We start from the raw sequence: 21,744 nt of genomic DNA on the forward strand, positions 1-21,744 counted from the left end.
GTATGGCAGTGGTTGAAGTTGAAGAAGAAAAATGTGTTTTTGTGTCAGGAACAGGGCACCCCTAGTCCCTGACCTTTTGCACTTGTCCTTGGTGTTGACGGGGATCTTCGGCTTTGTGACCGGGTATAGGTATGAATAAATAGCTTCGCTTCCTGCTATGATCTTTTTTTATTTATCTTTCCCTCGGCCCATGTTTTTCGTCTTAAGAGTTTTGTGGTGAGGATAGAGGGCGGGGTAAGGTTGGTGTTGCACCTTTTGTCAGGCGGGTACTGTGTACAGTGAGTTTTGTCGACCAGAGAGAGGTCTGTAGTCAGTCGCCACCCGTCAGCCACACAAGTCTCTTCTCTCTTCTTTGCTGGAAGCTACACTCAGTGACACACAAGACCTTGGACTCCACAACCATGGATATGCTCAGGCAATCAGGGAGAATACTGACTGTCATATCATTTCTTCAACTGGCAGTTTTGATTTCATTCGCTTCAGGTAACAAAACTTCACACATTTAATTAGACATTTTGTGCTACTCCGTATTTGTTTGAAAACTAGCGAATTGCCTCCTGGTTCCCTTGTTGACTTGTTGACATAGGGATATGTTATCATGCCCATTTTGCTTATGTTTTTCATTGACTGAACCTAACACAAAGGAAAAGAATCATAAACAGAGTTACTGCGAAAATGAAAAAAAAAAGAGATAGATATGAACTTTTCATTCACTTCCGTATGCACACATCCAAGCATCGACACGTGCACTATTACACATGGCAACATATGTGTTAATTTTAATATTGTCAGAAAGAGTGTTAATAGAAACAATAATAATAAGTTGATTTTATAGCGCTTTCCCCATCATTAAAAAAAAATTAATGAGACTTTTGGTTCTCATCATCGGACTAAATATTGATATCCGTGGTGCTGTAAATGTCGGGTTTAGCTGACTCTGACGGTTGTTGCCAGAGCTTCACTAGACACGACAAGCCACTCCCCTCCCACTCATGCATGTGTTTGTTTCAGGTGAGGTAGTTCCAGCTATAAACTTAACTTGCCCGGAGTACTTCTCGGAAGAAGTGGTGGAGAAAGTGAATTGCTCAGTGAATACTACTCAGTTCTCCGAGTCGTCCTGTTTAGTTTACCCGACCACAGTGGATTTCTATTTTCAAAACAATTCTTTTATTCTCCTTTGCTCTACTCCTTATAACGGCAAGTGCGACGAGGAACCAGTTGGCGAAATGAACTGCAGTTGTGTAGAATCTGAGGATGGTGTAAACATCTATCAACTCAATTTTCTGGGGAACAAGACTGTGTACGAAGGAGCAAGTCTGCTCTGTTATGTTGAGTGCTACTCATCTGTTCCATTTCCAAGTCTCAGTAGTTGTACATCTTTGAAATACAGTAAGTTTATTTTTCCCCTGTAAAAAACTTTAGTGATTTCATCTGAAATGACCACACACCTTATTTAATTTGTATTTGGTACTATACCCTCGACTATCGACTGGAAAATTTAAATTGTAAGTATTTTGAGAGTGACAAGTACATTTGTTTGTTTCTGTGTTTCTTACTCTCTCTGTGGGATGTGTTTGTACCTGTTGTGTGGATGTGTATCTTTGTATGTAAAAGAGATTAGGAACAAGAGAAACAAAGAAGAGTGATAAAAGAATATTCAAAATTGTCAGGTATGTTTGGTTGAATGAAAAACATTAACAAGAAGTTATAAATACAAAGTTCACTTATTCTTGTAAATTTCGTTCCCATCGTCATTCAAACGTGTTTTAATTTTTTTTAAAATGCAGAAGCAACAGAGACAACAGCGCCGTCCACATCTATTGAAACAAAAGGTTTGATTACGTTTTGTACATCATGTATTTCTTGAATTTTAATTCTTTTTTAAATACTGATATTCAGGGTAGATCAGTCAGTCCTTTCTTGACTAGAGTCGATGCTGGTCATTGTTAGGGAGAGCACATGTCAACATATTATTTGCCTCCCGATCACACAATGGTAACTTAGGTGCTTGTATTCTACTTGAAATTTTAACCTTATACATTTCAACCCATTAACCAACATTCAACAAAATTTTCAGGTACATCTTCGACGTCGGACACGACAACGACAACAGTGAAGACAGGTAAACAATTATTAACGTATTTCTCGGATCCTGTCCCAAGTCACCTATCATGAAAACAATGTATCAAGAGATCGGTAATACTGATACAGAAGATTTTCATTTCAGTTTACAAGAAAGTATTTTTATAAGAGAAATGCCATCGTCAGGTTTCACAAAAATAATTCCGTAAGATTCGTTATACATTAATTTGTTAATCTTTGTGAATCTTTAGAATTTACATGCTGAAGAATCTCACACACCTCAAATTAATGTTGTTCTCGTAGAATTTAATAAAATTTAAGGAATACCTAAAAAGCAAGCGAGTGAATATGAGCACAGACAGAAGTTTGAGCATGTAGACAATGTGTTATTGGTTTTTGCAGCTTTTATTAAGACCTTAGTCCTATAAATTGTTGCTTTATGGTTGTTCAATCAAAATGCTTTGCAGTGACAACAGAAATATCTACTGTGACAACATCAGTAACAAGAAAAACAACAAATGGTATTGAATTTTACATAATATACATTTTTAAAATAGTGTGTTTACTTATGAAAAGTAAATAGTAAATGACTTTAAACATATTCAACTGTATTTGTTCCCTAGAAATTAGTTTTTAATTGTTTTAAATGTTTATTTGTCATTGAGTTTGTTGTTGGTTTTTTTTTCTATATTGTACAGGTAGAGATACAGTATGCTGCTGACATGTAGAGGCGTTTTGTACAGCCTGTAAACATTCAATTCAGCCAATTCAATTCCGTTTTTGTTTTGTTTGACCTATCTTTCAATTGGATGATATAAGTTGAGAGAGAATGACATACAGTTAACATTGTACATAAGATTTTTCAAAAACTAATATTTGCTTTTTTGAAGTTGTTTTTTTTTTTTAGAGTGTTCTGTATTTTGTGTCCTAATTATATTCAACGATTGCTGGAAATTAATTATACAAAAATTGACCCTTGTTTACCTACATATTAAATGTTATGTTCACTTTCCTGATCCAAAAGTGTAACGACTACTTGCTAAAATCAAATCTGAGTCACACTTTCCTGCATTTAACAAACGAATCGTAGTATCGTGCGCGAGAAAATCACGAGATTTCAATTCGCCGAATTTGTGTGCGAGATTGGAGACGGAGAGGCTTTCGCCGCTGTGTAAGCGCAGTTAATCGTTTGCTGACGACACGTTAACCGTTAACTATTGATGATATGAAGCTGATGTGTTGTACCTTAGTGTTTTAGTCCTCTTTTCTGACTTCATCTCACACCTTATTAATTGCTTGAGTTAGATAAAGTTCATGCAAAAATTATTTAATTTTAGGATTATGATTTATATTTGATTTTGATTTAGGTATATATATAGATAGATAGATATAAAACACTTTTATTTGGTGATTAATCGAACTACACACCCTTCCAGTCGTAGAAGAATGTTCTGTTTACTTTTCCAGGTTTGTTTTGAAATACATTCGATAAGTCTGTAAGAGAAAGCAGTTTAGCTGCTATTTGTATACATGACCTGACACAACAGGTAGGTATTATTAAGCCAGAGTACACACTACTTTGTACTTATTCTATATAGCACAATAGGTAAACTGGATCTTATAGATGTAAATACTTGACTATTTGGTGATGTCAATAAATAATAGCATAATTAATACATAGTGACAGTAATTAGCTGATGTAAACATTTTAAAATGCATACATCCTTTCGTTTGTATGACAAATGAAATTAACATCTTGATTTATTTTACAGCAAAAACAGTAGGAGGACTAAAGTGTCAACAACAACAGCTACTACTAAGATCTTCACTTATGTATAAGTTTGTATTGCTACTTTTGATGCTTAAGGTTACTTTTTCTAAAGGTTACTTGTAAGGTGTATGAGACTTGTATATGATTTTTATTATATAAGCAATTGTTTGTATCCACTGTAAGTTATAATGCAAATATTGTGAAAGTTGCTTTGATTTACAGAATTCAGAGCAAGTCAGTGCTCCAGAAGGGTTCATATCTGTCACATGTTGTAAGGATTTGGTTTATTGCAGCGCTTTACACAGCTAAAGACCCAGAGGCAGCAAGCTAAGAAAGTACCCACTAGATTGAAATTAAGATTAGACTAAACAGAATACATTACGAGAGCCCATTGATAGGTCTTTTCTTATTTGTTTTGAGCGAAAGACCAAGTCTAGACGCAGTGTTTTGGATGTGTGTGACATTGTGTATGTGACAAAGTCCCACAGTGCACAGCTGCTCCATTGCTTCACATCGCCACCCAACCTTTCTTCTGTCTGTCACCTGGTCGAGAGCCTTCAATGGGAACATTGGAGAACCGTCCTGGGCAAGGTGTCATGTCGGGTGACCTGTTGACAATAGCAGGCAGAACTCCTGTAACCCATCTGAGAGCTGACTACATTGTGGACGAAGTTGTTCGTCTTTCGCTCCTTGTAAAAAATCCGGAGGAGTCTCTTAAAGCATCTTATCACGAGCGCCTGGATCCTTTGCTCTTGTTTGTTAGCAAGGTACAGGTCGTGTCCCCGTACATCATGATTGACACCACGAGAGACATACTGCATAATTATTTCCAAATGCCTCCTTCTGGCCGTAGATGGAAAGAAAAACACTGCTTGTCAAGAAGACTGTTTTTGCCCAAGTCATTTTATACCAACTGCAATATCACACTTAAATAGAACTAACAAATGTCCAGGGTGTGCTCGCGCCAGTTTCTGATACTTATTGCCAGAAGAAGGGATTTATGTGAGAATGTATAATTGTTATAAATGTGTGACATGTGACTGATGTGACTGTATTTTATTTAGTGTAGTAATTAGAAGAGTTTCTAACAAAGTAATGTGTCTGTGTCTGTTTTAAACTGAAGTGGACAATACATTGTATTGAATGTATATGGTTACAATACTGGATATCTCTTCTTCATGCCATATTTCCTCACATGATACAGCCAGCCATTACAATACTGAATCCTTCATGTGGAAAAAACAAATTAAAGTAACAAACTGAATTAAAAAAAAAAATTCAGACTACTAAGGGAGATAAATCCTGTAAACATTTTTGGCTTTCCTACCCATGTTTACGGGTCAGCCTTGCGCTCGTTAAGCTGATAATTCTCATAACTTTATATTTTTGATTTTAGCATCTAGTCCATCAAAGAACTCCCCAGCTGGTTCATCTAAAACTAATTCCTGATCTTAAAAACAAGCAGATGACTGTCTGCCTGTTTGCCTGACAAGTAGGATCCATGAAATAACCCGAGTTATGTGATGTTACAAGTCCTGAGGCCACAGTAACCTCTGTATTTATAAAGTGGGAAACTCTCTCAAGAAAACTTTTACGAAGACTATTAAAAATACAAAGTTACACCAAATAACTGCAAAACTGTAAAGGAAAGTTAAATCAGAAGGACATAGGGAATACAATGGCTACATTGTGTGCCACACACGTGTTCATGAAAATAGTTATTTGAGGTTCATTATTCGAAGACAAGATTTACACAACCTTCGACATCGAGTAGCTGTAGACAGATTTTATTGCTTGGTTGTAAATCCTTTCAACAGATGTTATCAGTCCTTTGATTTTATAAAAGAGGTTTTACCGGTTCTTCGTTTGCTATGTGCTTTAAATGTTGTGTGTTTGGTCTTAGTTTGCAGGACTTTGTGCCAGGGAAGTCGGCTATAATTATACAATACTTTGTTTGTTCTAGTGTAAGAACCTCTCACAAACAACACAGAAGACAAAAGTTGCATAATTAGGTGTAGAAACTTTGGGGTTCAACTCATCGCCGAGACAACAACTTTGCACTCACAGATACAAATGTGTCTTAGTCAAAACATCTGTTGCCATGTAATGTCAGTTTGTTACCTGTGTGAATGCACGGTTTGAATGTAATGGCTTTTTTTTCTGTTTAATCTTTGATTTTAAACTTCTGAGTATTCTTCGTGTTTAATGAGATCCATGAATGGACATATCCAGGCCCGTTCTCAGCCCCGCGGGGCCCGAGGCAAAGGGCATGTGCGGGGCCCTCACGCCACGATCACACGGTTTTAGTTGGGATCTAAAGTCACTTTTTTCCTCAGGGATATCTCGTCTTTATCATTGACAGCACACTGCATACACATTACAACATAAGCCTCGATTAATTTATTTGTAACGTTCGTCAATAGGTTACAATCAAAAGCGCGGGGCCCCTTGAAGCGCGGGGCCCTAGGCAGATGCCTCGTCCGCCTGCCCCTAAGCACGGCCCTGGACATATCACAACAAAACACATGAGGTCAAACCTTAAAGAAATGCTTTATTATCTATTTGTCTATCTTTCCATCTATACATCCATGTTGTCTCTGCGGTACCAAGTCAGAAGTTCAAAAGTGTGACGTCCTCCTTTAATAGTTCTTACTTTCCTTATGCGGCTAATACCTCTAACTAATACTACTCTCTTTCTCTCGTTATTCCCTTCTATCTCACTTCTCTCCCTCTCCCTCTCTCTCTCTCTCTCATGCAAACACAACTTGAAGAAGCTTATGACTAGAAAATTTTCATGAAAAATACTTATTTGAACTGCTGAGATGTGACCCCACCCCAGCCAGCAAGGACCAACCAACCAACCAACCAACAACCAACCAACCAACCAACCAACCAACCAACCAACCAACCAACCAACCAACCAACCAACCAACCAACCAACCAACCAACCAACAACCAACCCAAACAAAACAAAACAAACAAAACAAACAAACAACAAACAAACAAACAAACAAACAAACAAACAAACAAACACCGAGTTTGCTGAGAGGACACTGCCCACCCTTCCCTGCTGTTCTCTCTTCCATGTGCATGCGATCAAAAGGGTGTAGATATGTTGGGAGGTGAAATATGTTGGCGAGTACAATATTGTCAACTATCTTTGCCTCACTACAAAAGCATGTTAAGATTAGCGAACAATCAAAAAAGAAACAAGCTGTTGAGAGAGCTGGCCGTTCCCACACTTCATTCTATGGGACTGTCGCGTGTTTTCAGTATCAGAGAGACCGTCTACAGCAGCAAAAACTGTTTTATTGTGGTCGAGATAGGACTAACGTTTCAGTTTCTCGATAAGGAGACCCTCTCTCACTCCTGAATTTTAATCATCTGGTGCAGTGTGGAGTTGTCTTTTGTTCACGGTCGTCGCCACCACCGCCATTCCTTCCTGTTTATTAAAGTCGATCGCCGGCATTGCGAAGGACGTTGCAGGAGCGACAACGGCGACACAATAACGTATGTCGACACGACAGACAGACAGACGAGTTCTTTCTGAGCACCATGCCACTGTTTCGACTGCTGATTTTCATCAGTCTCATTGCAGGTAAGATACATACAATATTGTTTATTAATTCTGTTTCACTTCTAAACGGTTAAAAAGGTCAGAGCACGACTACAGTGTTGACGACTGTGTCGAGGTCACAGAAGGTGGGAGAGACATTTCAATGCCTTCCTGCCAAAGTGTTTGTTGTTGTTGGCTGGTGAGCGGGAAACTTGTGCAGACATGTAAGAGTGAACTTGTGTGTATGTGTACGCGCGCGTGCTTGTGTGTGTAATTACATGTGTGTGTGTGCGCGCGTACGTGCGTGTATGTTTTTGGATCTCTGTGTGTGTACGCGCTTGCTTGCGCTTGTATGTGTCTGCGTCTGTATGCGTGTACATGTTTGTGTCTGAGTTTATTTTTTCTTTGCGTTAGAGAAAGAGACAAGAAAGAGTGTGGAGATCGGGTATCACTATAGACACAACTATTACATTTAATTTTAGTAAATTTTACATTTTTTTTTATCAAAAGCAGAAATGGCAGCCTCAACGCAACCGTTAATGTCATCCTTGGTAACACAAGGTAAATTTAGTTTTCTTTCGGTTAGTCATATGTCAGGATTTTTTTGAGTTTACTAAAGGTGCCAAACGACACTGAATTTCTGAAAGAAATTTGCAATATCTACACATTAAAAAATCTCTTTATCTTTCTTTTTACTTTTTCTTAAAATTTAGAAATCGTGCAAGTGTGTGTGTGTGTGCTCGCGCACGAGTGTACGTGTGAGTGAGAAAAAAAACTGACAATGTTATATAGGGCTAACAATCGCCACAGATGGTTTTAGAAAATTATTCTTTACTTTTGTTCATTGAAAGCAGAAATGGCACCTTCAGAACAAGAGATAACTTCAACATTAATGACACAAGGTAACTTTCACTTGATTAGTCCTTTATATACTTTTTTCTTGGCTTCTTGTAGTTTACTACGCTATATAATACTTTCTAATCATCTACAAAATGTTAATTTTTTGGTTGTTTGCTTTTTTGTACTGTTTTTTTGTGTTCATACAGTAGTTTAGGTAATGTATGTGCGTCTGTATGTGTGTATATATATATATTGAAAAGAGACGAGTGTGTGTTTGTTTGTGAGGTGTAAGAGGGAATAAGAGAAGAATGGCAGTGTATAATATGGGTGACAGAAAAGACAACCACTACAGATATTTTTAGTACATTATGATGTATTTTTCAATTTTTTAAATAGAAATGCCAACGTCAGCACAACCGGTAAAATCATCAACGATTAAACAAGGTGCTCTTTATTTTTTTACTTATTCTGGAATATGTAATGAGTCTTTTGTTGTCTGTTAATGGCATCCAACGACGCGGTATTCCTTACATACATAGCAATAATCTACAGAAAGTTAAGGTTTGCATGTACTACTTTATAGCTGTGTGTGTACATGTGTGTGTGTGTGATAACAGAGACTAGAGACAGTGTGTTATGCAACTGATAGGAGGGACAATCACCACAAACAATTATATAAATCCCTCTATATTTTTTTTAGCACAAATGACATCGTCAACACAACTGTTACTATCATCGGTTATAACGCAAGGTATTGTTTTATTAGTCTTAAATTTGTCATTTATTTAGCTTTGTATTTTTCAATGTGTTAGAGAGCGAGAGAGATAAGAATCAGTTTGTGTGTGAGAGAGAGAAGGACCTTATATGTGGTGGAAGGGTAAAACAATAGTCACAGATGATTATGGTAATGTCGTCTACACTTTTGTCTGGTAAAAGCAGAAACATCACCGTTGTCATCATTTACATTCACTTCGCTATCTGCCGAAGAAAAATGGGAAGAGACAACCGTGATGCCAATATTATTAACATCACCAATACCCACATCATTAACAACACAAGGTAAGTTTGCTATTCTTTATTTTGTGAAAGTTACTGCGCTCTCCTGAATTCTTTCTGGAGTCAAGGCTATTTATTAAATATGTTTTATATGTAATAGAGAATGCTATTTTTAATTTTGTTTTCTCTTACAAATATTTCTTTTACTTTTTTTTAGTTATAATGTAATTCAATGGTAAACTTTTTATCTGTGACCCTGTGAGTATATTTCTTTCTGAGTGAGAGAGCGAGAGAAAAAGAAAAAACCAAGAGTGTTATTTATCTTACAAGAGAGACAAATTGCACAGATGATTTAGTTATATCATGAATACTTTCGTAAAATCATCATATATTATTAGTTTTACACGTAGCGTATATGAGTATTTTTTTTTTTTTTTTAGTGTGTTAGACAGCGAGAGAGATAAGAATCAGTTTGTTGTTTGGGTGACGAAAGGGAGAGTCACTACAGATGACTGAAGTAAATTTTGCTACATCTTTGTGTATCAAAAGCAAAAATGGCAAGGTTAACACCACCATTAGTAACAATAGTGATAAAACAAAATACATTTTATTTGTTGGTCCTAAAAATTTCAAACTTTTTGTGATTTGTTAGCGGAGTCTAAGCCTCCTTAAAGAACGTTGCAATAGTTTACAAAAAAAATTATGTGCTTACAAGATAATTTTAGTAAATTCTGTTACCATTTAGCATTAAAAATAGAAACCACCACACCAACAAGGACGCTATTATCATCAATGTTAGAACAAAGTAATTTTAGTTTTCTCTCGGTTAGGATTAATTATGTCATAAAATTTTGTTGCATGTTAATGCAGCTCTTTAAGTTATATTCCTGGAAAAGATTCAATAATCTACATGAAATTTTAGTTTTATTTGCTTGCCTTTTAAAATTGCGAACGATAAATAAGTAATAATGAAATCGCTTTATATGTCTCCGCGTTTGTATTTGTGAGTGAGGAAGAGAGAAAAAAGATTGACAGGAGAAACAAAGGCTACCTATGATTTTAGAAATTTTTTTTTTTTTTTTTTTTTTTTTACAATTTTGTAAACAGATATATCACCAACAGCGCAGTTGTCATCATTAACATACATTTTGTCAGCTATCGAAGGAGGAACAACTGCAATACCATCGTTCAGACCATCATCAACAACACCCCAAAGTATTGTTTATTGTTTTATCAGATTTTTTTTGGTTTATTTATGTTTGTCAAAACGCTATTTTTTTAAAGAAAATAATAAATTTAATTTCTTTCTTAAACTATTAGTTATACATTTCTTCTGATTTCTTAACTGATATCAGATTAGTTTTCATGTAATATTTTTAATCTTTCTTATTTTTAGATTTGTATTTCTCAGTTAATTTTAAAAAGCTTAAATTTGAGATAAAGGTGTTTTATGTGTGCATTTTAATTGTTTGGATTGTGGTAATTGCTTTTTTTATAGATATAATATGTGAGATATTTATTAGATCGTTTTTACTGATCACATCTCTTTTTTAATCAATCTTCCCCACACATTAGTGATGATAGCACTTTTGAATTCTTTATAGATAAATATAAAGAATAATTTTCTTATTAAAAGTAACTTTACCTTGTATACTTGCCACATTTCCTTGTCCACATTTTGCAACATTTCAACTTACCAATAAAAACAACGGAAATTCGAAAGTATACAAAGGCAGGCAGTAATGTTTCCTCACCAAGTCAGAATTTTGGAATGTTTGTTTACTTAGTACTTCAGTAGACTATTTTGGGAGTGCTTATAAATAGTCTGTATTTAATCTGTATCACTAAAAATCTCTGAAAATATATTTAGTAAAATTTGATATAATATAGAAATCGGTTCTCTTTGTCACATGCTTATTTTAATTGTCACGTGTGAAGCAAAACGTTTGCATGCGTCCTCTTGTTTCTACAAGTCATATTTTTATATTTGTCCGATAAAAACAAGAAGATGGATAGTATAATCCTTAAATTTAGTTGGTAAATGTTTTAATTATTAGATGAATACTTGATTTTGCTCTATAAATTATGCTTTCAAGTTTTGAAGATTTGCTGAAGGCCAACGTGTTTTATATTTTTTACTCTCAATTACATATGATCATTATCTTTTACAGCTACAACGCAAACATCTACAATGAGTACAATCGTGACAAGAAAAACTTCAATAGGTAGTACACTTTCGTAATCTACTTTTGTATTCCACTTTTCCTTCCTGCTATTTCTGTGATACAATTTAATCACATTTTCTGTATTAAGTAATGACTTTTTATTTTACGAATATTAAATTCTTTATTCCTTCTGTTGTTAAGTTGTTTTGTGTTTTTATTTTCAAAAATCGTTAAACTAGCGTGTGTATACTGTCATAGCAAAAATGCTTTATGGCGAAACAGTAGAATATTTTCTAATAGATTTCATCGAGCTAAAACCAGACGAGTGCACAAAATATTAGTCATCATAGATCATAGAGAGTTAATGATTCCATCCATAGTTTTACAATTAACATATCCACTCATAAAACGTTTTACAATATCTTTTCTTTCCCATCAGCCAGGGAGAGTCCTGAGTCAGAATACTTGTTCATATCAGTCATTATTATTGCAGTCTTTTTAATTTCCAACATATAATCACGTTTCATAGCATGTAGCTTTCATCTTCAAATATTCATTAAAGACAATTATTGCATGTGACAGCTATATTGTGACTGACATTTGTACCATTGATTTTAAAATACATTACGAACATACATAATCACGTTTTGCAGATGGCTTATATTATCTTGATACATTTTAATGATGCAATATTTATCATGAAATTATTTAATGTCTTATTTGTTTTTTGCAGTATTTACAAAAATTTGTTGGTTCTGAACTTAAATGCATTAAACATAGATGCTCTCATTTAAATCATGCTTAAATTGATGTGAAAAAACTGATTTTTATCCTGGCAAAACAGGATCTTCATTAGAGCTACCGTAATCACGCGCCTGGAACACAGTATCGCGCGCGAGAAAACCGCGAGAATTCAGTGGCGAGATTTTGTGTGCGAGATGTAATACGTGGTGCTTTCCTTAAACCTTAGTTTTTTAAAAGATATTAAGAAACCCAAAGGTCAACGATTAAGAGTCGTTATACTACTAATTAGTTAATGTGTATAATTTCATTTGCTCACTTGTAGATGTTCGGGTCATTTACTAAATTGATTGAGATTCTAGAAGAAAAGACAGTTTTTTGACACTGATTTTATTTTGAGACTATTAAAATAATTATGATTATGACCATGATTTGACATAAATTACATAATAATAAGGCAACAACAAGTTAGCTGCTTCTTGTGTATTTTGTACCTGCTATCATTTTTTTGTACGTTTTTACCTTAAGTGGAGTCACTGATTATTATTATTATTATTATTATTATATTATTATTATTATTATATTATTATTATTATTATTATTATTATTATTAAAGAAAATAAAAAGAGACAGCATCAACATGGTTACACAATTAATTAAAATCTAGACGTGACATAAACATACACAATGCAATTAAACTGAAAGCAAATGGCTAGTATTTTTATATTTATGCAGAATTTGTAGTACCAAAGACAGATCATTATCAAAGCTGCTAAAGTAAAACGTGTGTCAGATGCTTTTACTGCTTAGATGCTGACCAGATGAATCTTCATCCAGAGGCAAGTACTTCGGTAAGTAAGTAAAAGTAATAATTTCTCTCTCCACCCCTCTCACATCCCAAACTTTTTCTCTAATGAAAGTTAATGCAAATGGTTCACCGTAGTTATTTGGAGAATTTATTCTACTAAAATTTTGTAGGAATTAGGGGAGAGCAAGCAAGGGAGCTGCGTGCCGAGACAGACTAGGACAAGGGATGTAGACGAATAACCAACCAGTCTTCATTCACATCAACGGTGAATTACTATATCGTCAGGACGACAGTGATGACTCCCCCCAGCCTCCCAAGTAAGTATTTTTCATGGAAGTTTCGTGCGTTATCTGTAGATGACCTCTTTGATGAACTTGCCGCTTAATGTAAGATGTACTTTTGACTTTTATCATGTGTTATACATAGCGGACGGTGGGACTGTAAATTGATAGAGCTACTTGTGAAGTGGGTGATTTACTTCAGTAAACATCTGTTATACAGAGTTTGTGACCGCCATTCAAGATTTAAGTTTTCTTAAGATTACAAAAGAAGTTTGTCAAATGGACCTTAATGGCACTAGAGAAGCACCAGTGGGTGAGCAACAACAGTATTAAATCTGTTTCAGGTATAGCAATTTGAGTTGGTTATGCAATAAGCGAACTCTTATACTCCCAACTTACGATAAGAGTATACTTTTGTTTTAAAGATTTTTAAGTTATTAAGTTATATTATGATTTTGACTGTAATCAATGACTTTTACAAATTGTAGTCTTTTTTCCAAAAAATCCGTTAGACAGTACCAAAAATAATAATCAGAACTACAATATATCCTTCATCATATCGGGAGAGACTGCTAGTCTCCGTAATAGTACCGAATAAGCTGAAGCCACTTACCTGTAAATTAACATGTTTCTGCGTGATTCCCAGAAACAACTTGATTTTGACCACAAACTGTAAAGTAAACTAAAGAAATTGTTTTCCGTGCACATCCTGGGTGTTATAATTTTATCTACAGAATATGTGCTCGTTGTTTTGTGTTTTCTCAAGGGTTCCTTACTTCTGTTTCCATTTTATCAGGCAAAACAAAATCAATTGCTCAGAGCGCTTTATATAAATCCTTTATAGACTAGAGCATAAACAGCCATGCACTTATATTAGCACATAACACATAATCAGTCCTACTACAGACAAGACAAATACACAAAGTAAATACAGAAGCCCGTCATGCACGTCCATGACCAGAACATTTTGTAAGTATGCCAATTCACTAACTAGAATGATAACAAGCTGCTGTTAGGTATTAACTTTGTTTGATTTTGTTTTCTTTTGTAAAAGATAGGAATTAAAAAACACACATCAGAGCATTTTCTAAAAACGTTTAAAATAATTGGGTTACTCACCACATTGTTGTATCTCTTTCAAGATAATAAAGCTAAATACAAATATCAAAGAAAGAAAAAATGCACCAACAAATATTTTAGTCACGATAATAAAACAACCCTTGCACCTTCAAGGATTACTGGGGTTCAAATTATTTTGCTGTCGTTAAGTATAAACTCAATTGTAAATATGGAGGAATACATTGCAAATCCATGTCGAAATAGAAAGAAGATTAAAAAAGCCAAAATGCGTAGAATTTTGCAAAGATAAACTTGTTTACATGTTAGTAGTTTGCGGGTTTTTTTTTTTTTTTTTTTTTTTGTTGTTGCTAATGTCATACAAAGACGGAAAAAGCGACTCCCACCACATTAGAAACGGTAATCAATAAATAAATACGTACTCGATTCTGTAAATAAAACAGACCACAAATTTATTTTGGAGTATCTTTGCTTAACACATACCCTACACGGCTGCGGTAACAAGCGACATGTTTGTTTACTCAGCGGCGAGTTCCAGCGAATGAAATTTCTACCGGTATTGTTTATAATTAAATTTATTAACCTACAATAAAAAATGTATCTGTGATACTCCATTTTAAAGAGCACTTTAAATACATTTATATCGTGAAAATTTTAACAAATATACGTTTTTGTTTTTTAGTAGTAAATCCAACTTAAAGACATTAACTGTAGAGGACAGAACCGTAACAAATCGTCAAGTAGGTCAAAAGTCTTTCTTAACTAAATTTTCCTCTTTCTTTGTCTTTAAGTTGGAGCAAAAACAAATGGCATACAAGGTATATCAAACATACTGCAACCAGCAATGTCAGTAGCTCACATTATTTATTTTACAACATATTCTTACTTTATTATAACAAGTATGCATTTAATAATCATAGCATACTTTAGTTTTTTTTTAATTTTTCAATTTGTATTGGTTTGAAATAATAAAATAAAAATATTAAGAGTACAAACACCAATCTGAATGCTTTGTCCTAATTTCATAAAGGGTTGGCTACATAAAATGCTTTTATAGCTGTTTAAAGATTAACAAAACTAACAACAAACATTAAGGTATAAAGAGTAATAGACAATTTCAGTTACAATAATGAAGCAACCCTTATTTTATGAAGCAGGCGTAAATTATTTTGTAATTTGCTTAGTTAAGGTTAATTGTGAAACTGGAGAAAACTCTTTTGCCCGTGTCGGTCAACGGCTAGATTTATTGTTTATCTACTAAATTTGTTAGTTTAACAAACCTTGGAAATCTTTTAAGTAGTTTTGCTTTCAAATCGTGTTCACTCCTTTTTATTCTATTTTTGCTTTTGATTTCGAGCGAAAACAATTGAATGCAACGTAGACCAAACATACTGATATCAGCAGTATCAGTAGTACAACCGCTAACAGAAAAGAATAAACATCCAAGCATGAAAATTGTAAGAAAGGAACTTCATGTCCTGACGAACGAAGGTGACGGCCGCCATATTTCATCACGTGATCAAGCCAGTAGGCCGCTTTCTCCACAGGAACACCGAATTCGATTTTAAACAGTTCCGAGGCTTTGGTGATGGCCTGCTTGTAGCTCGTGTTGGTGGCCACTTTGAGAATGGTGGAGTGCAGCTCGTGTGTACTGACGGTGTTGAGGTCGACAGTCTCTGCCATGCCCTTTACGCGCATGCGCTCAGCGTTGTAGAACTGGTCAATAAAGATCGGCGTACAAACCACTGGCACGGCGTGGAACAGAGCCTCGTACTGACCATAATTACCACAATGGCTGACAAACACGCGAGTGTTGGGGTGAGCCAGCAGGTCATTCTGAGGTATCCATGACGACGTCAGGATCTTCTTTGAGTTCGGTGACGAAATATTGGAACGGAAAACGGATTTAAAAGGTAAATCCTGCAACACACTGATGATTTTTTGTGTAATTGATTCTGGTGGACTGAGGACATAACTACCAAACGTTACGATAACAACTCCTTCTTTGGCATCATCCATAAAAAATTGAAACTGAGGGGGCAATGGTTTAGCAGGACCTGTAGCTGTTCCTCCAATTAGTTTGACATTAGGCATCGATGGTCTCGGGTAGTCTAGGATATGGTCTGTGTCAACCAACCAGATCTCAGCTCTTGCTACAAGCATGTCTATAGTAAGGAAAGGCATTTCTGGTGCATAGCGACTGACTGCATCCGTGTAGGAAAATCCGTCGAGCACAGAGGAATATACATGAAGTACAGTGGTTAAAACTCGCTGAAGAAAACTCATATGATGGCTGTAGCTAAAAGTTACCGCTGGTATGTTGCAAGGCTGTAAAGGGATTCGCTGGTAGGACGTGTCGTAAAATGTTCCAAGAAAAGCAAAAGGCACCCCAAGTCTATAAGATATTATCGTCATCATGTTCATGAACCGTAAATTGTCGAAAACGAAAAGATCTGGACGCAATTCTTTAACGTTCTGGAAGAAAGAAGCGTTGGTAAGAAGAGTATCACAAAATTGTAAACCAATAGACATAAGCACACTCAAATCATCAGACAATCCCTTAAAATAGATGTCGGGGAAAGCGGCCGTGAACATCTCCTCAAAGTTTCTCAATGTCTGATACTCGATTACAGTCAAGTTAGTCGTGTCCAACACCCGCCTGTTGACGATGTAGTCGGGCATGGTCAACCACACCTCGTGACCTTGCCGAGCGAGGGTCCGCGCTACGTTCGTGTGGTAGTTGGTGTGGCTGGTGAAGGGCGAGGGCATGAAGACAACTCTCTTACCCCCCACACACAGGGGCAGCAACACGAGGCAGACTGTCCAAAGCAGGAGTTGTCTCATTTTCAGGTCTTTGATGCACTTTTGGTCCTCTGTAACATTACAGAATTTGTACAAAATGATTACAAAACATAACTGTAGGTGAAAGCCTGTTGGTGATGATTGAAAGTTGTCGCTGCGTCAGCACGTTTAGATTTATTCAACGAATCGTGTAGAATAACTCTAAAAAACAGAGGACAGTCAAGTCGACGATTCGTCGATGACACCGTAGAGCGCATAGCTTGAGAGGAAAATTTATTTTAAAAATGCCCCTCTGTGTCGCATATATGTCATCTCAAATTGTCACATCGTAACACGCCAAATACAAATACAGTTATCTTATCACATTTTGTATATTAAATGCAAGCTATTGAAAATATTTATGAAAGATGAAAACATTGCTGCAGGGTACTTTGCACTGTTCAGTCAGCCGCGGTCACTGATATTCGTTAAAAAACATTACCAATACTTGCTGTAAGTGTCTTACCTAAAAATGATTTTGGATCTTGCTGTCCTCACAACCTTTCAATGTCTCCTCTAGTTCAAGCTGCTTTTCAAATGTTGCCGAGTAGCGACACTGAACACATTGACATCGCCTGATGAGGACTATATTACCCATCTTTAAAAAAGAGACCTAGTGTGAAGAGACATCACCTACTGTCAATCTATCGACGGAGCTGTAGACTTTATTGAGTGATAGAACACGTGGACGCCCAGGGACGACAGTGTGAAGCATTGACAGGGAGAAGTGGATTATGCCTGACCTATTTGACCCCATGAGGTCACGATCTTTGCCGCAGCTGTGTCAGGTGTTGTTATTTATAATCTACATTTTGCACGTGATACTCTCTCGTCCTTGTCAGACTTTTACGAATCGTCTGAAAGGCACTGTAGAGTGCAGGTGATACAAAGTAAGCAAATTTGTGATAACGATGTAGGAGGGAGACATTGTTGGGTGTGACGCACAGGTGAAGCAAATATTTTATTTGAAAATTTATACTAATAAAATTTTGTAGGAATTAGGGGAGAACAAGCATGGGAACTGCGTGCCAAAACAGGATAGGATGTAGGTGAATAACCAACCAGTCTTCATTCAAATCAACGGTGAATTACTACATCGTCAGGATGACAGTGGTCCCTCCAACCTCCCTGGTCAGCTTTCTCCGCAGAACTTAGTTTGCGAAGGTGAAACTATCGGAGCCATGAACGTAGGATCATCAAGGAAGATTCTTACAGAGCAAAGATTCACGAGAGGGTTGTGTGACACCACACCACAGAATCGGCACAATACCCTCCAACCCACGGCAACCTAAGAGGCTCCTCGAATGGATAATCTATGTTAATCTTAAGAACTGTGTTTTCGTTGAAGAGGGATTTGGGGAAGGGGATACTCAGACAATTGTGAGGGATCTTGACTATAGAAAGAGAGCTGTGTGTGTGCGCGGGAGCGCGCGTACGTGTGTTTGTGTGTGTATGTGTTTGTGTGTGTCATTAGCGTCATAGATCATGTGTATAACCTTTTGATATTACTGCTGACGCCAGTCCGTCGAACTGGCTTAAAAAAGAAAAGAAAAGAACACAAAAGGAAACTCTCAAACATAAAAGAAAAGAGTAATTATGTGTTAGGAACAGGGGGTTGCTGCCCCTGTCTGTTGTTAGTCAGGGATTATTGCCCTTACCAGTATATGAGTGTTATTGCTGCGTCGTGGTTTCGCGTCAGAACCCGACGTCATTTTATGACGTAATTTTAGATTGTAGGGAGAGTGAAAATTATTTGGAAGAGAGCAGACGACGGAGGAGATTTTTGAGAGAGGGGACGGACAATTTCTGGACCAGGGAAAGGGAGGAATTGACCAGAACGTTTTATTTTTGGTTGCACAGACGATAACTTCAGGCAGTGCGGTGTGAGTAACTAAGACTTTATATAGACTTATATATAGTTCGCAGTATCGTGTGTGTGTTTGTGTGTGTGTGTGTGTGTTTAATGCTGACTGATGTAAAAGTTTCGTTGCCCACGACAAATCTATGTGATTTGTGAATGAAAGAAAACATAAGGGGACGTGTGCGTAAGGTGAGTGCGAGTAGTTTGAAAGTGTGAATTGAACGCGTCCCTGACATTATGAAAAGTGTAAAAGAAAAAAGAGAAACAAAGCGAGTAAAAAAAAACTACTTGGTAAACTTTCACAAGAGCGGTAAACGTATAACAAACACGTTACATTGATCCCAGGGATAACCACATCAAACAATAATTCATCATGTATTATTTATTATTAATATTTTTAAGCTATTAGTTTTTGTTGATTATTTTCTAAGGCAAGCAATAAAGAACAAAGGTGCTGTACAAAAACTAACATTATTAATATTGTTTATCCATTAGATTCTTGTTAAATTTCTACATGCTGAAATAAAACACGCTGCTGATGAAAATAGTCACAGGGTAATATACAAATGCCATCTGGAATTGCCATATGCTAAATGTTTTCTTTTTACTTTAAATATTTCCCTTTTAATAGTAATAATCATAATAATCATGATCATAAGGACTGATATAGCTCTTTCTAAATCATTTTTGCTCAGAGCGCTTTATATAAATCATTTATAGACTAGAGCATAAACAGCCATGCACTGATATTAGCACATAACAAACATAATCAGTCGTACTACAGACAAGACAAATACACAAAGTAAATACAGATGCCCGTCATGCACGCCCATGATCAGGTTATTTTGTGTGTATGCAACTTCACTAACTAGAATGATAACAAGCTGCTGGAAGGTAATAACTTTGTTTTCTTTTGTAAAAGAGTGGAATATTAACACACATCTGCGCATTTTTTAAAAACGTTTATAATAATTGGGCAACTCGCCATATTGTTGTATCCCTTTAAAGATAATAAAGCTAAATACAAGTATCAAAGAAATAAGAAATGGAACAACAAATAAAACTTGGTAAAAAGAGCAACAGAAAAAAACATTTTAGTCACGGTAATAAAACAACCCTTGCAACTACAAGGATTAATGCGATTCAAACTACAGGTAGTCCTCGGGTTACGACGGTCTCGAGTTACGTCGTTTTTCGTGGTTACGACACTCATTCCCACTTACAGCGACTGTAATAACAAAGCAACGTAGTGGGTTTATTATTGAGATGGACAGATTATTGGCGCTTTGGTTGGAAGACCAAAATCAACGCCGTATCCCTGTGAGTTTTATGGTTATTCAGGAGAAGGCTAGGCGACTGTTTGAGGCGTTGAAAAGAGAAAAGGGGGAAGGAAGTGAAAGTGAAGAATTTGTGGCAAGTATAGGGGTTGGTTTATGAGGTTTAAGGATCGTGCCATAACATTAAAGTGCAAGGTGAAGCTGCTAGTGCTGATGAGAAAGCAGCAACTGAGTTTCCTAATGCATTGGCTAAGATAATTGAGGAGGGTGGTTACTGTGCTCAACAAGTGTTCTACGTGGATGAGACAGACTTGTTTTGGAAACGTCTGACTAACCTAACACTGTTTATTACTGTTACAGCACTCACAGTACAGTATTTCATTATTAAACGTACTGTACTACAATATTTTACTGTACTTATGTTTATTGATAACTATGTAGGGTACTGTGTTAGGATAGGTGTTTGGATAGGCTAAGTGTTTGTAGTACTGTACTTTTATTATGATGGTATAGTACTGCATGAACGTATGACCGACTTACGTCGAAATTCGTTTTACGACGCGGCGTTAAGAACGGATCACCGTCGTAAGTCGAGGACTACCTGTATGTTGCAAGCGTTAAGTAGAAACTCAATTGTAAATATGGAGGAATACATTGCAAATCCATGGCAAAATAGCAAGAAGGTTAAAAAAGCAAAAATGAGTAGAATTTTGCACAGAAACTTGTTTCCATATTAGTAGTTTGCGGTTTTTTTTTGGCTATTGTCATAAAAAGACGGAAAAAGCGACTCGACCAAAATAGAAACGGAAATCAATAAAGAAATATTATATTCTGTGAATATAACAGATCACAAATTTATTTTGGAGTGTCTTTGCTAAACACATACCCTAAACGGCTGTGGTAACCCGCGACGTGTTTGTTTATGCAGCAGCGAGTTCCAGCGATTGAAATTTCGACCGGTATATTTTTTAATTAAAATTTATTAATCTACAATAAAAACAAATATCTGCGATACTCCGTTTTAAAGAGCACTTTAAATACATTTATATCGTGAACATTTTAACAAAAATACGTTTTGTTTTCTTGTAGTAAAATCAATTTAAAGAACCTAACTGTCGAGGAGAGAACTGTAAGAAATCGTCAAGTAGGTCAAAAGTCTTTTTTAACTAAATTTTCCTCTTTCTTTGCCTTTAAGTTGGAGCAAAAACCAATGGCATACTAAGTATATCAAACATACTGCTATCAGCAATGTAAGTAGCTTACGTTATTTATTTTACAACATATTGTTACTTTATTATAACAAGTATGCATTTAATAATCATAGCATACTTTAGTTTTTTTTTAATAAGATGTATTTTGAATCGGTTTGAAAAAGTAAAAAAAAAAAAAAAAAAAAAAAAAAAGAAAACTAAGACAAACGCCAATCTCAATGTTTTGTCCTAATTTTA

At 35.9% G+C, this 21,744-nt stretch overlaps 3 protein-coding genes across 7 annotated transcripts; 2 read left to right on the forward strand and 1 right to left on the reverse strand.

Annotated features, from left to right (window-relative positions):
* Positions 1-5,302, forward strand: LOC112568424. The gene is made up of 6 exons (XM_025245725.1): positions 1-483; positions 1,012-1,389; positions 1,788-1,832; positions 2,078-2,122; positions 2,550-2,603; positions 5,250-5,302. Exons 1-6 carry the CDS (start codon positions 402-404, stop codon positions 5,300-5,302), a joined length of 657 nt encoding a protein of 218 aa, XP_025101510.1. The 5' UTR covers positions 1-401.
* A 2,008-nt stretch (positions 5,303-7,310) lies between these two features.
* Positions 7,311-13,694, forward strand: LOC112567659 (platelet glycoprotein Ib alpha chain-like). Of its 5 annotated transcripts, none has more exons than XM_025244369.1 (8): positions 7,311-7,451; positions 7,920-7,970; positions 8,264-8,311; positions 8,646-8,693; positions 8,950-9,000; positions 9,186-9,308; positions 10,353-10,460; positions 11,417-13,694. In XM_025244369.1, the coding sequence occupies exons 1-8, from the start codon at positions 7,409-7,411 to the stop codon at positions 11,485-11,487; spliced, it is 543 nt and encodes a 180-aa protein (XP_025100154.1). In that variant the 5' UTR covers positions 7,311-7,408; the 3' UTR covers positions 11,488-13,694. The 5 variants fall into 5 exon arrangements, with proteins under 5 accessions (XP_025100154.1, XP_025100156.1, XP_025100155.1 ...); XM_025244371.1 differs by having other exon boundaries at positions 9,189-9,308; XM_025244370.1 differs by having other exon boundaries at positions 7,923-7,970.
* Positions 13,693-18,158, reverse strand: LOC112567646 (2-hydroxyacylsphingosine 1-beta-galactosyltransferase-like). The gene is made up of 2 exons (XM_025244354.1): positions 17,625-18,158; positions 13,693-17,190 (listed from the first exon to the last, which is right to left on the reverse strand). Exon 2 carries the CDS (start codon positions 17,159-17,161, stop codon positions 15,647-15,649), a length of 1,515 nt encoding a protein of 504 aa, XP_025100139.1. The 5' UTR covers positions 17,162-17,190; positions 17,625-18,158; the 3' UTR covers positions 13,693-15,646.
* Positions 18,159-21,744: the final 3,586 nt, after the last annotated feature.

The sequence above is a fragment of the Pomacea canaliculata genome, linkage group LG7, assembly GCF_003073045.1.
Source record: "Pomacea canaliculata isolate SZHN2017 linkage group LG7, ASM307304v1, whole genome shotgun sequence".
Classification (NCBI taxonomy): domain Eukaryota; kingdom Metazoa; phylum Mollusca; class Gastropoda; order Architaenioglossa; family Ampullariidae; genus Pomacea; species Pomacea canaliculata.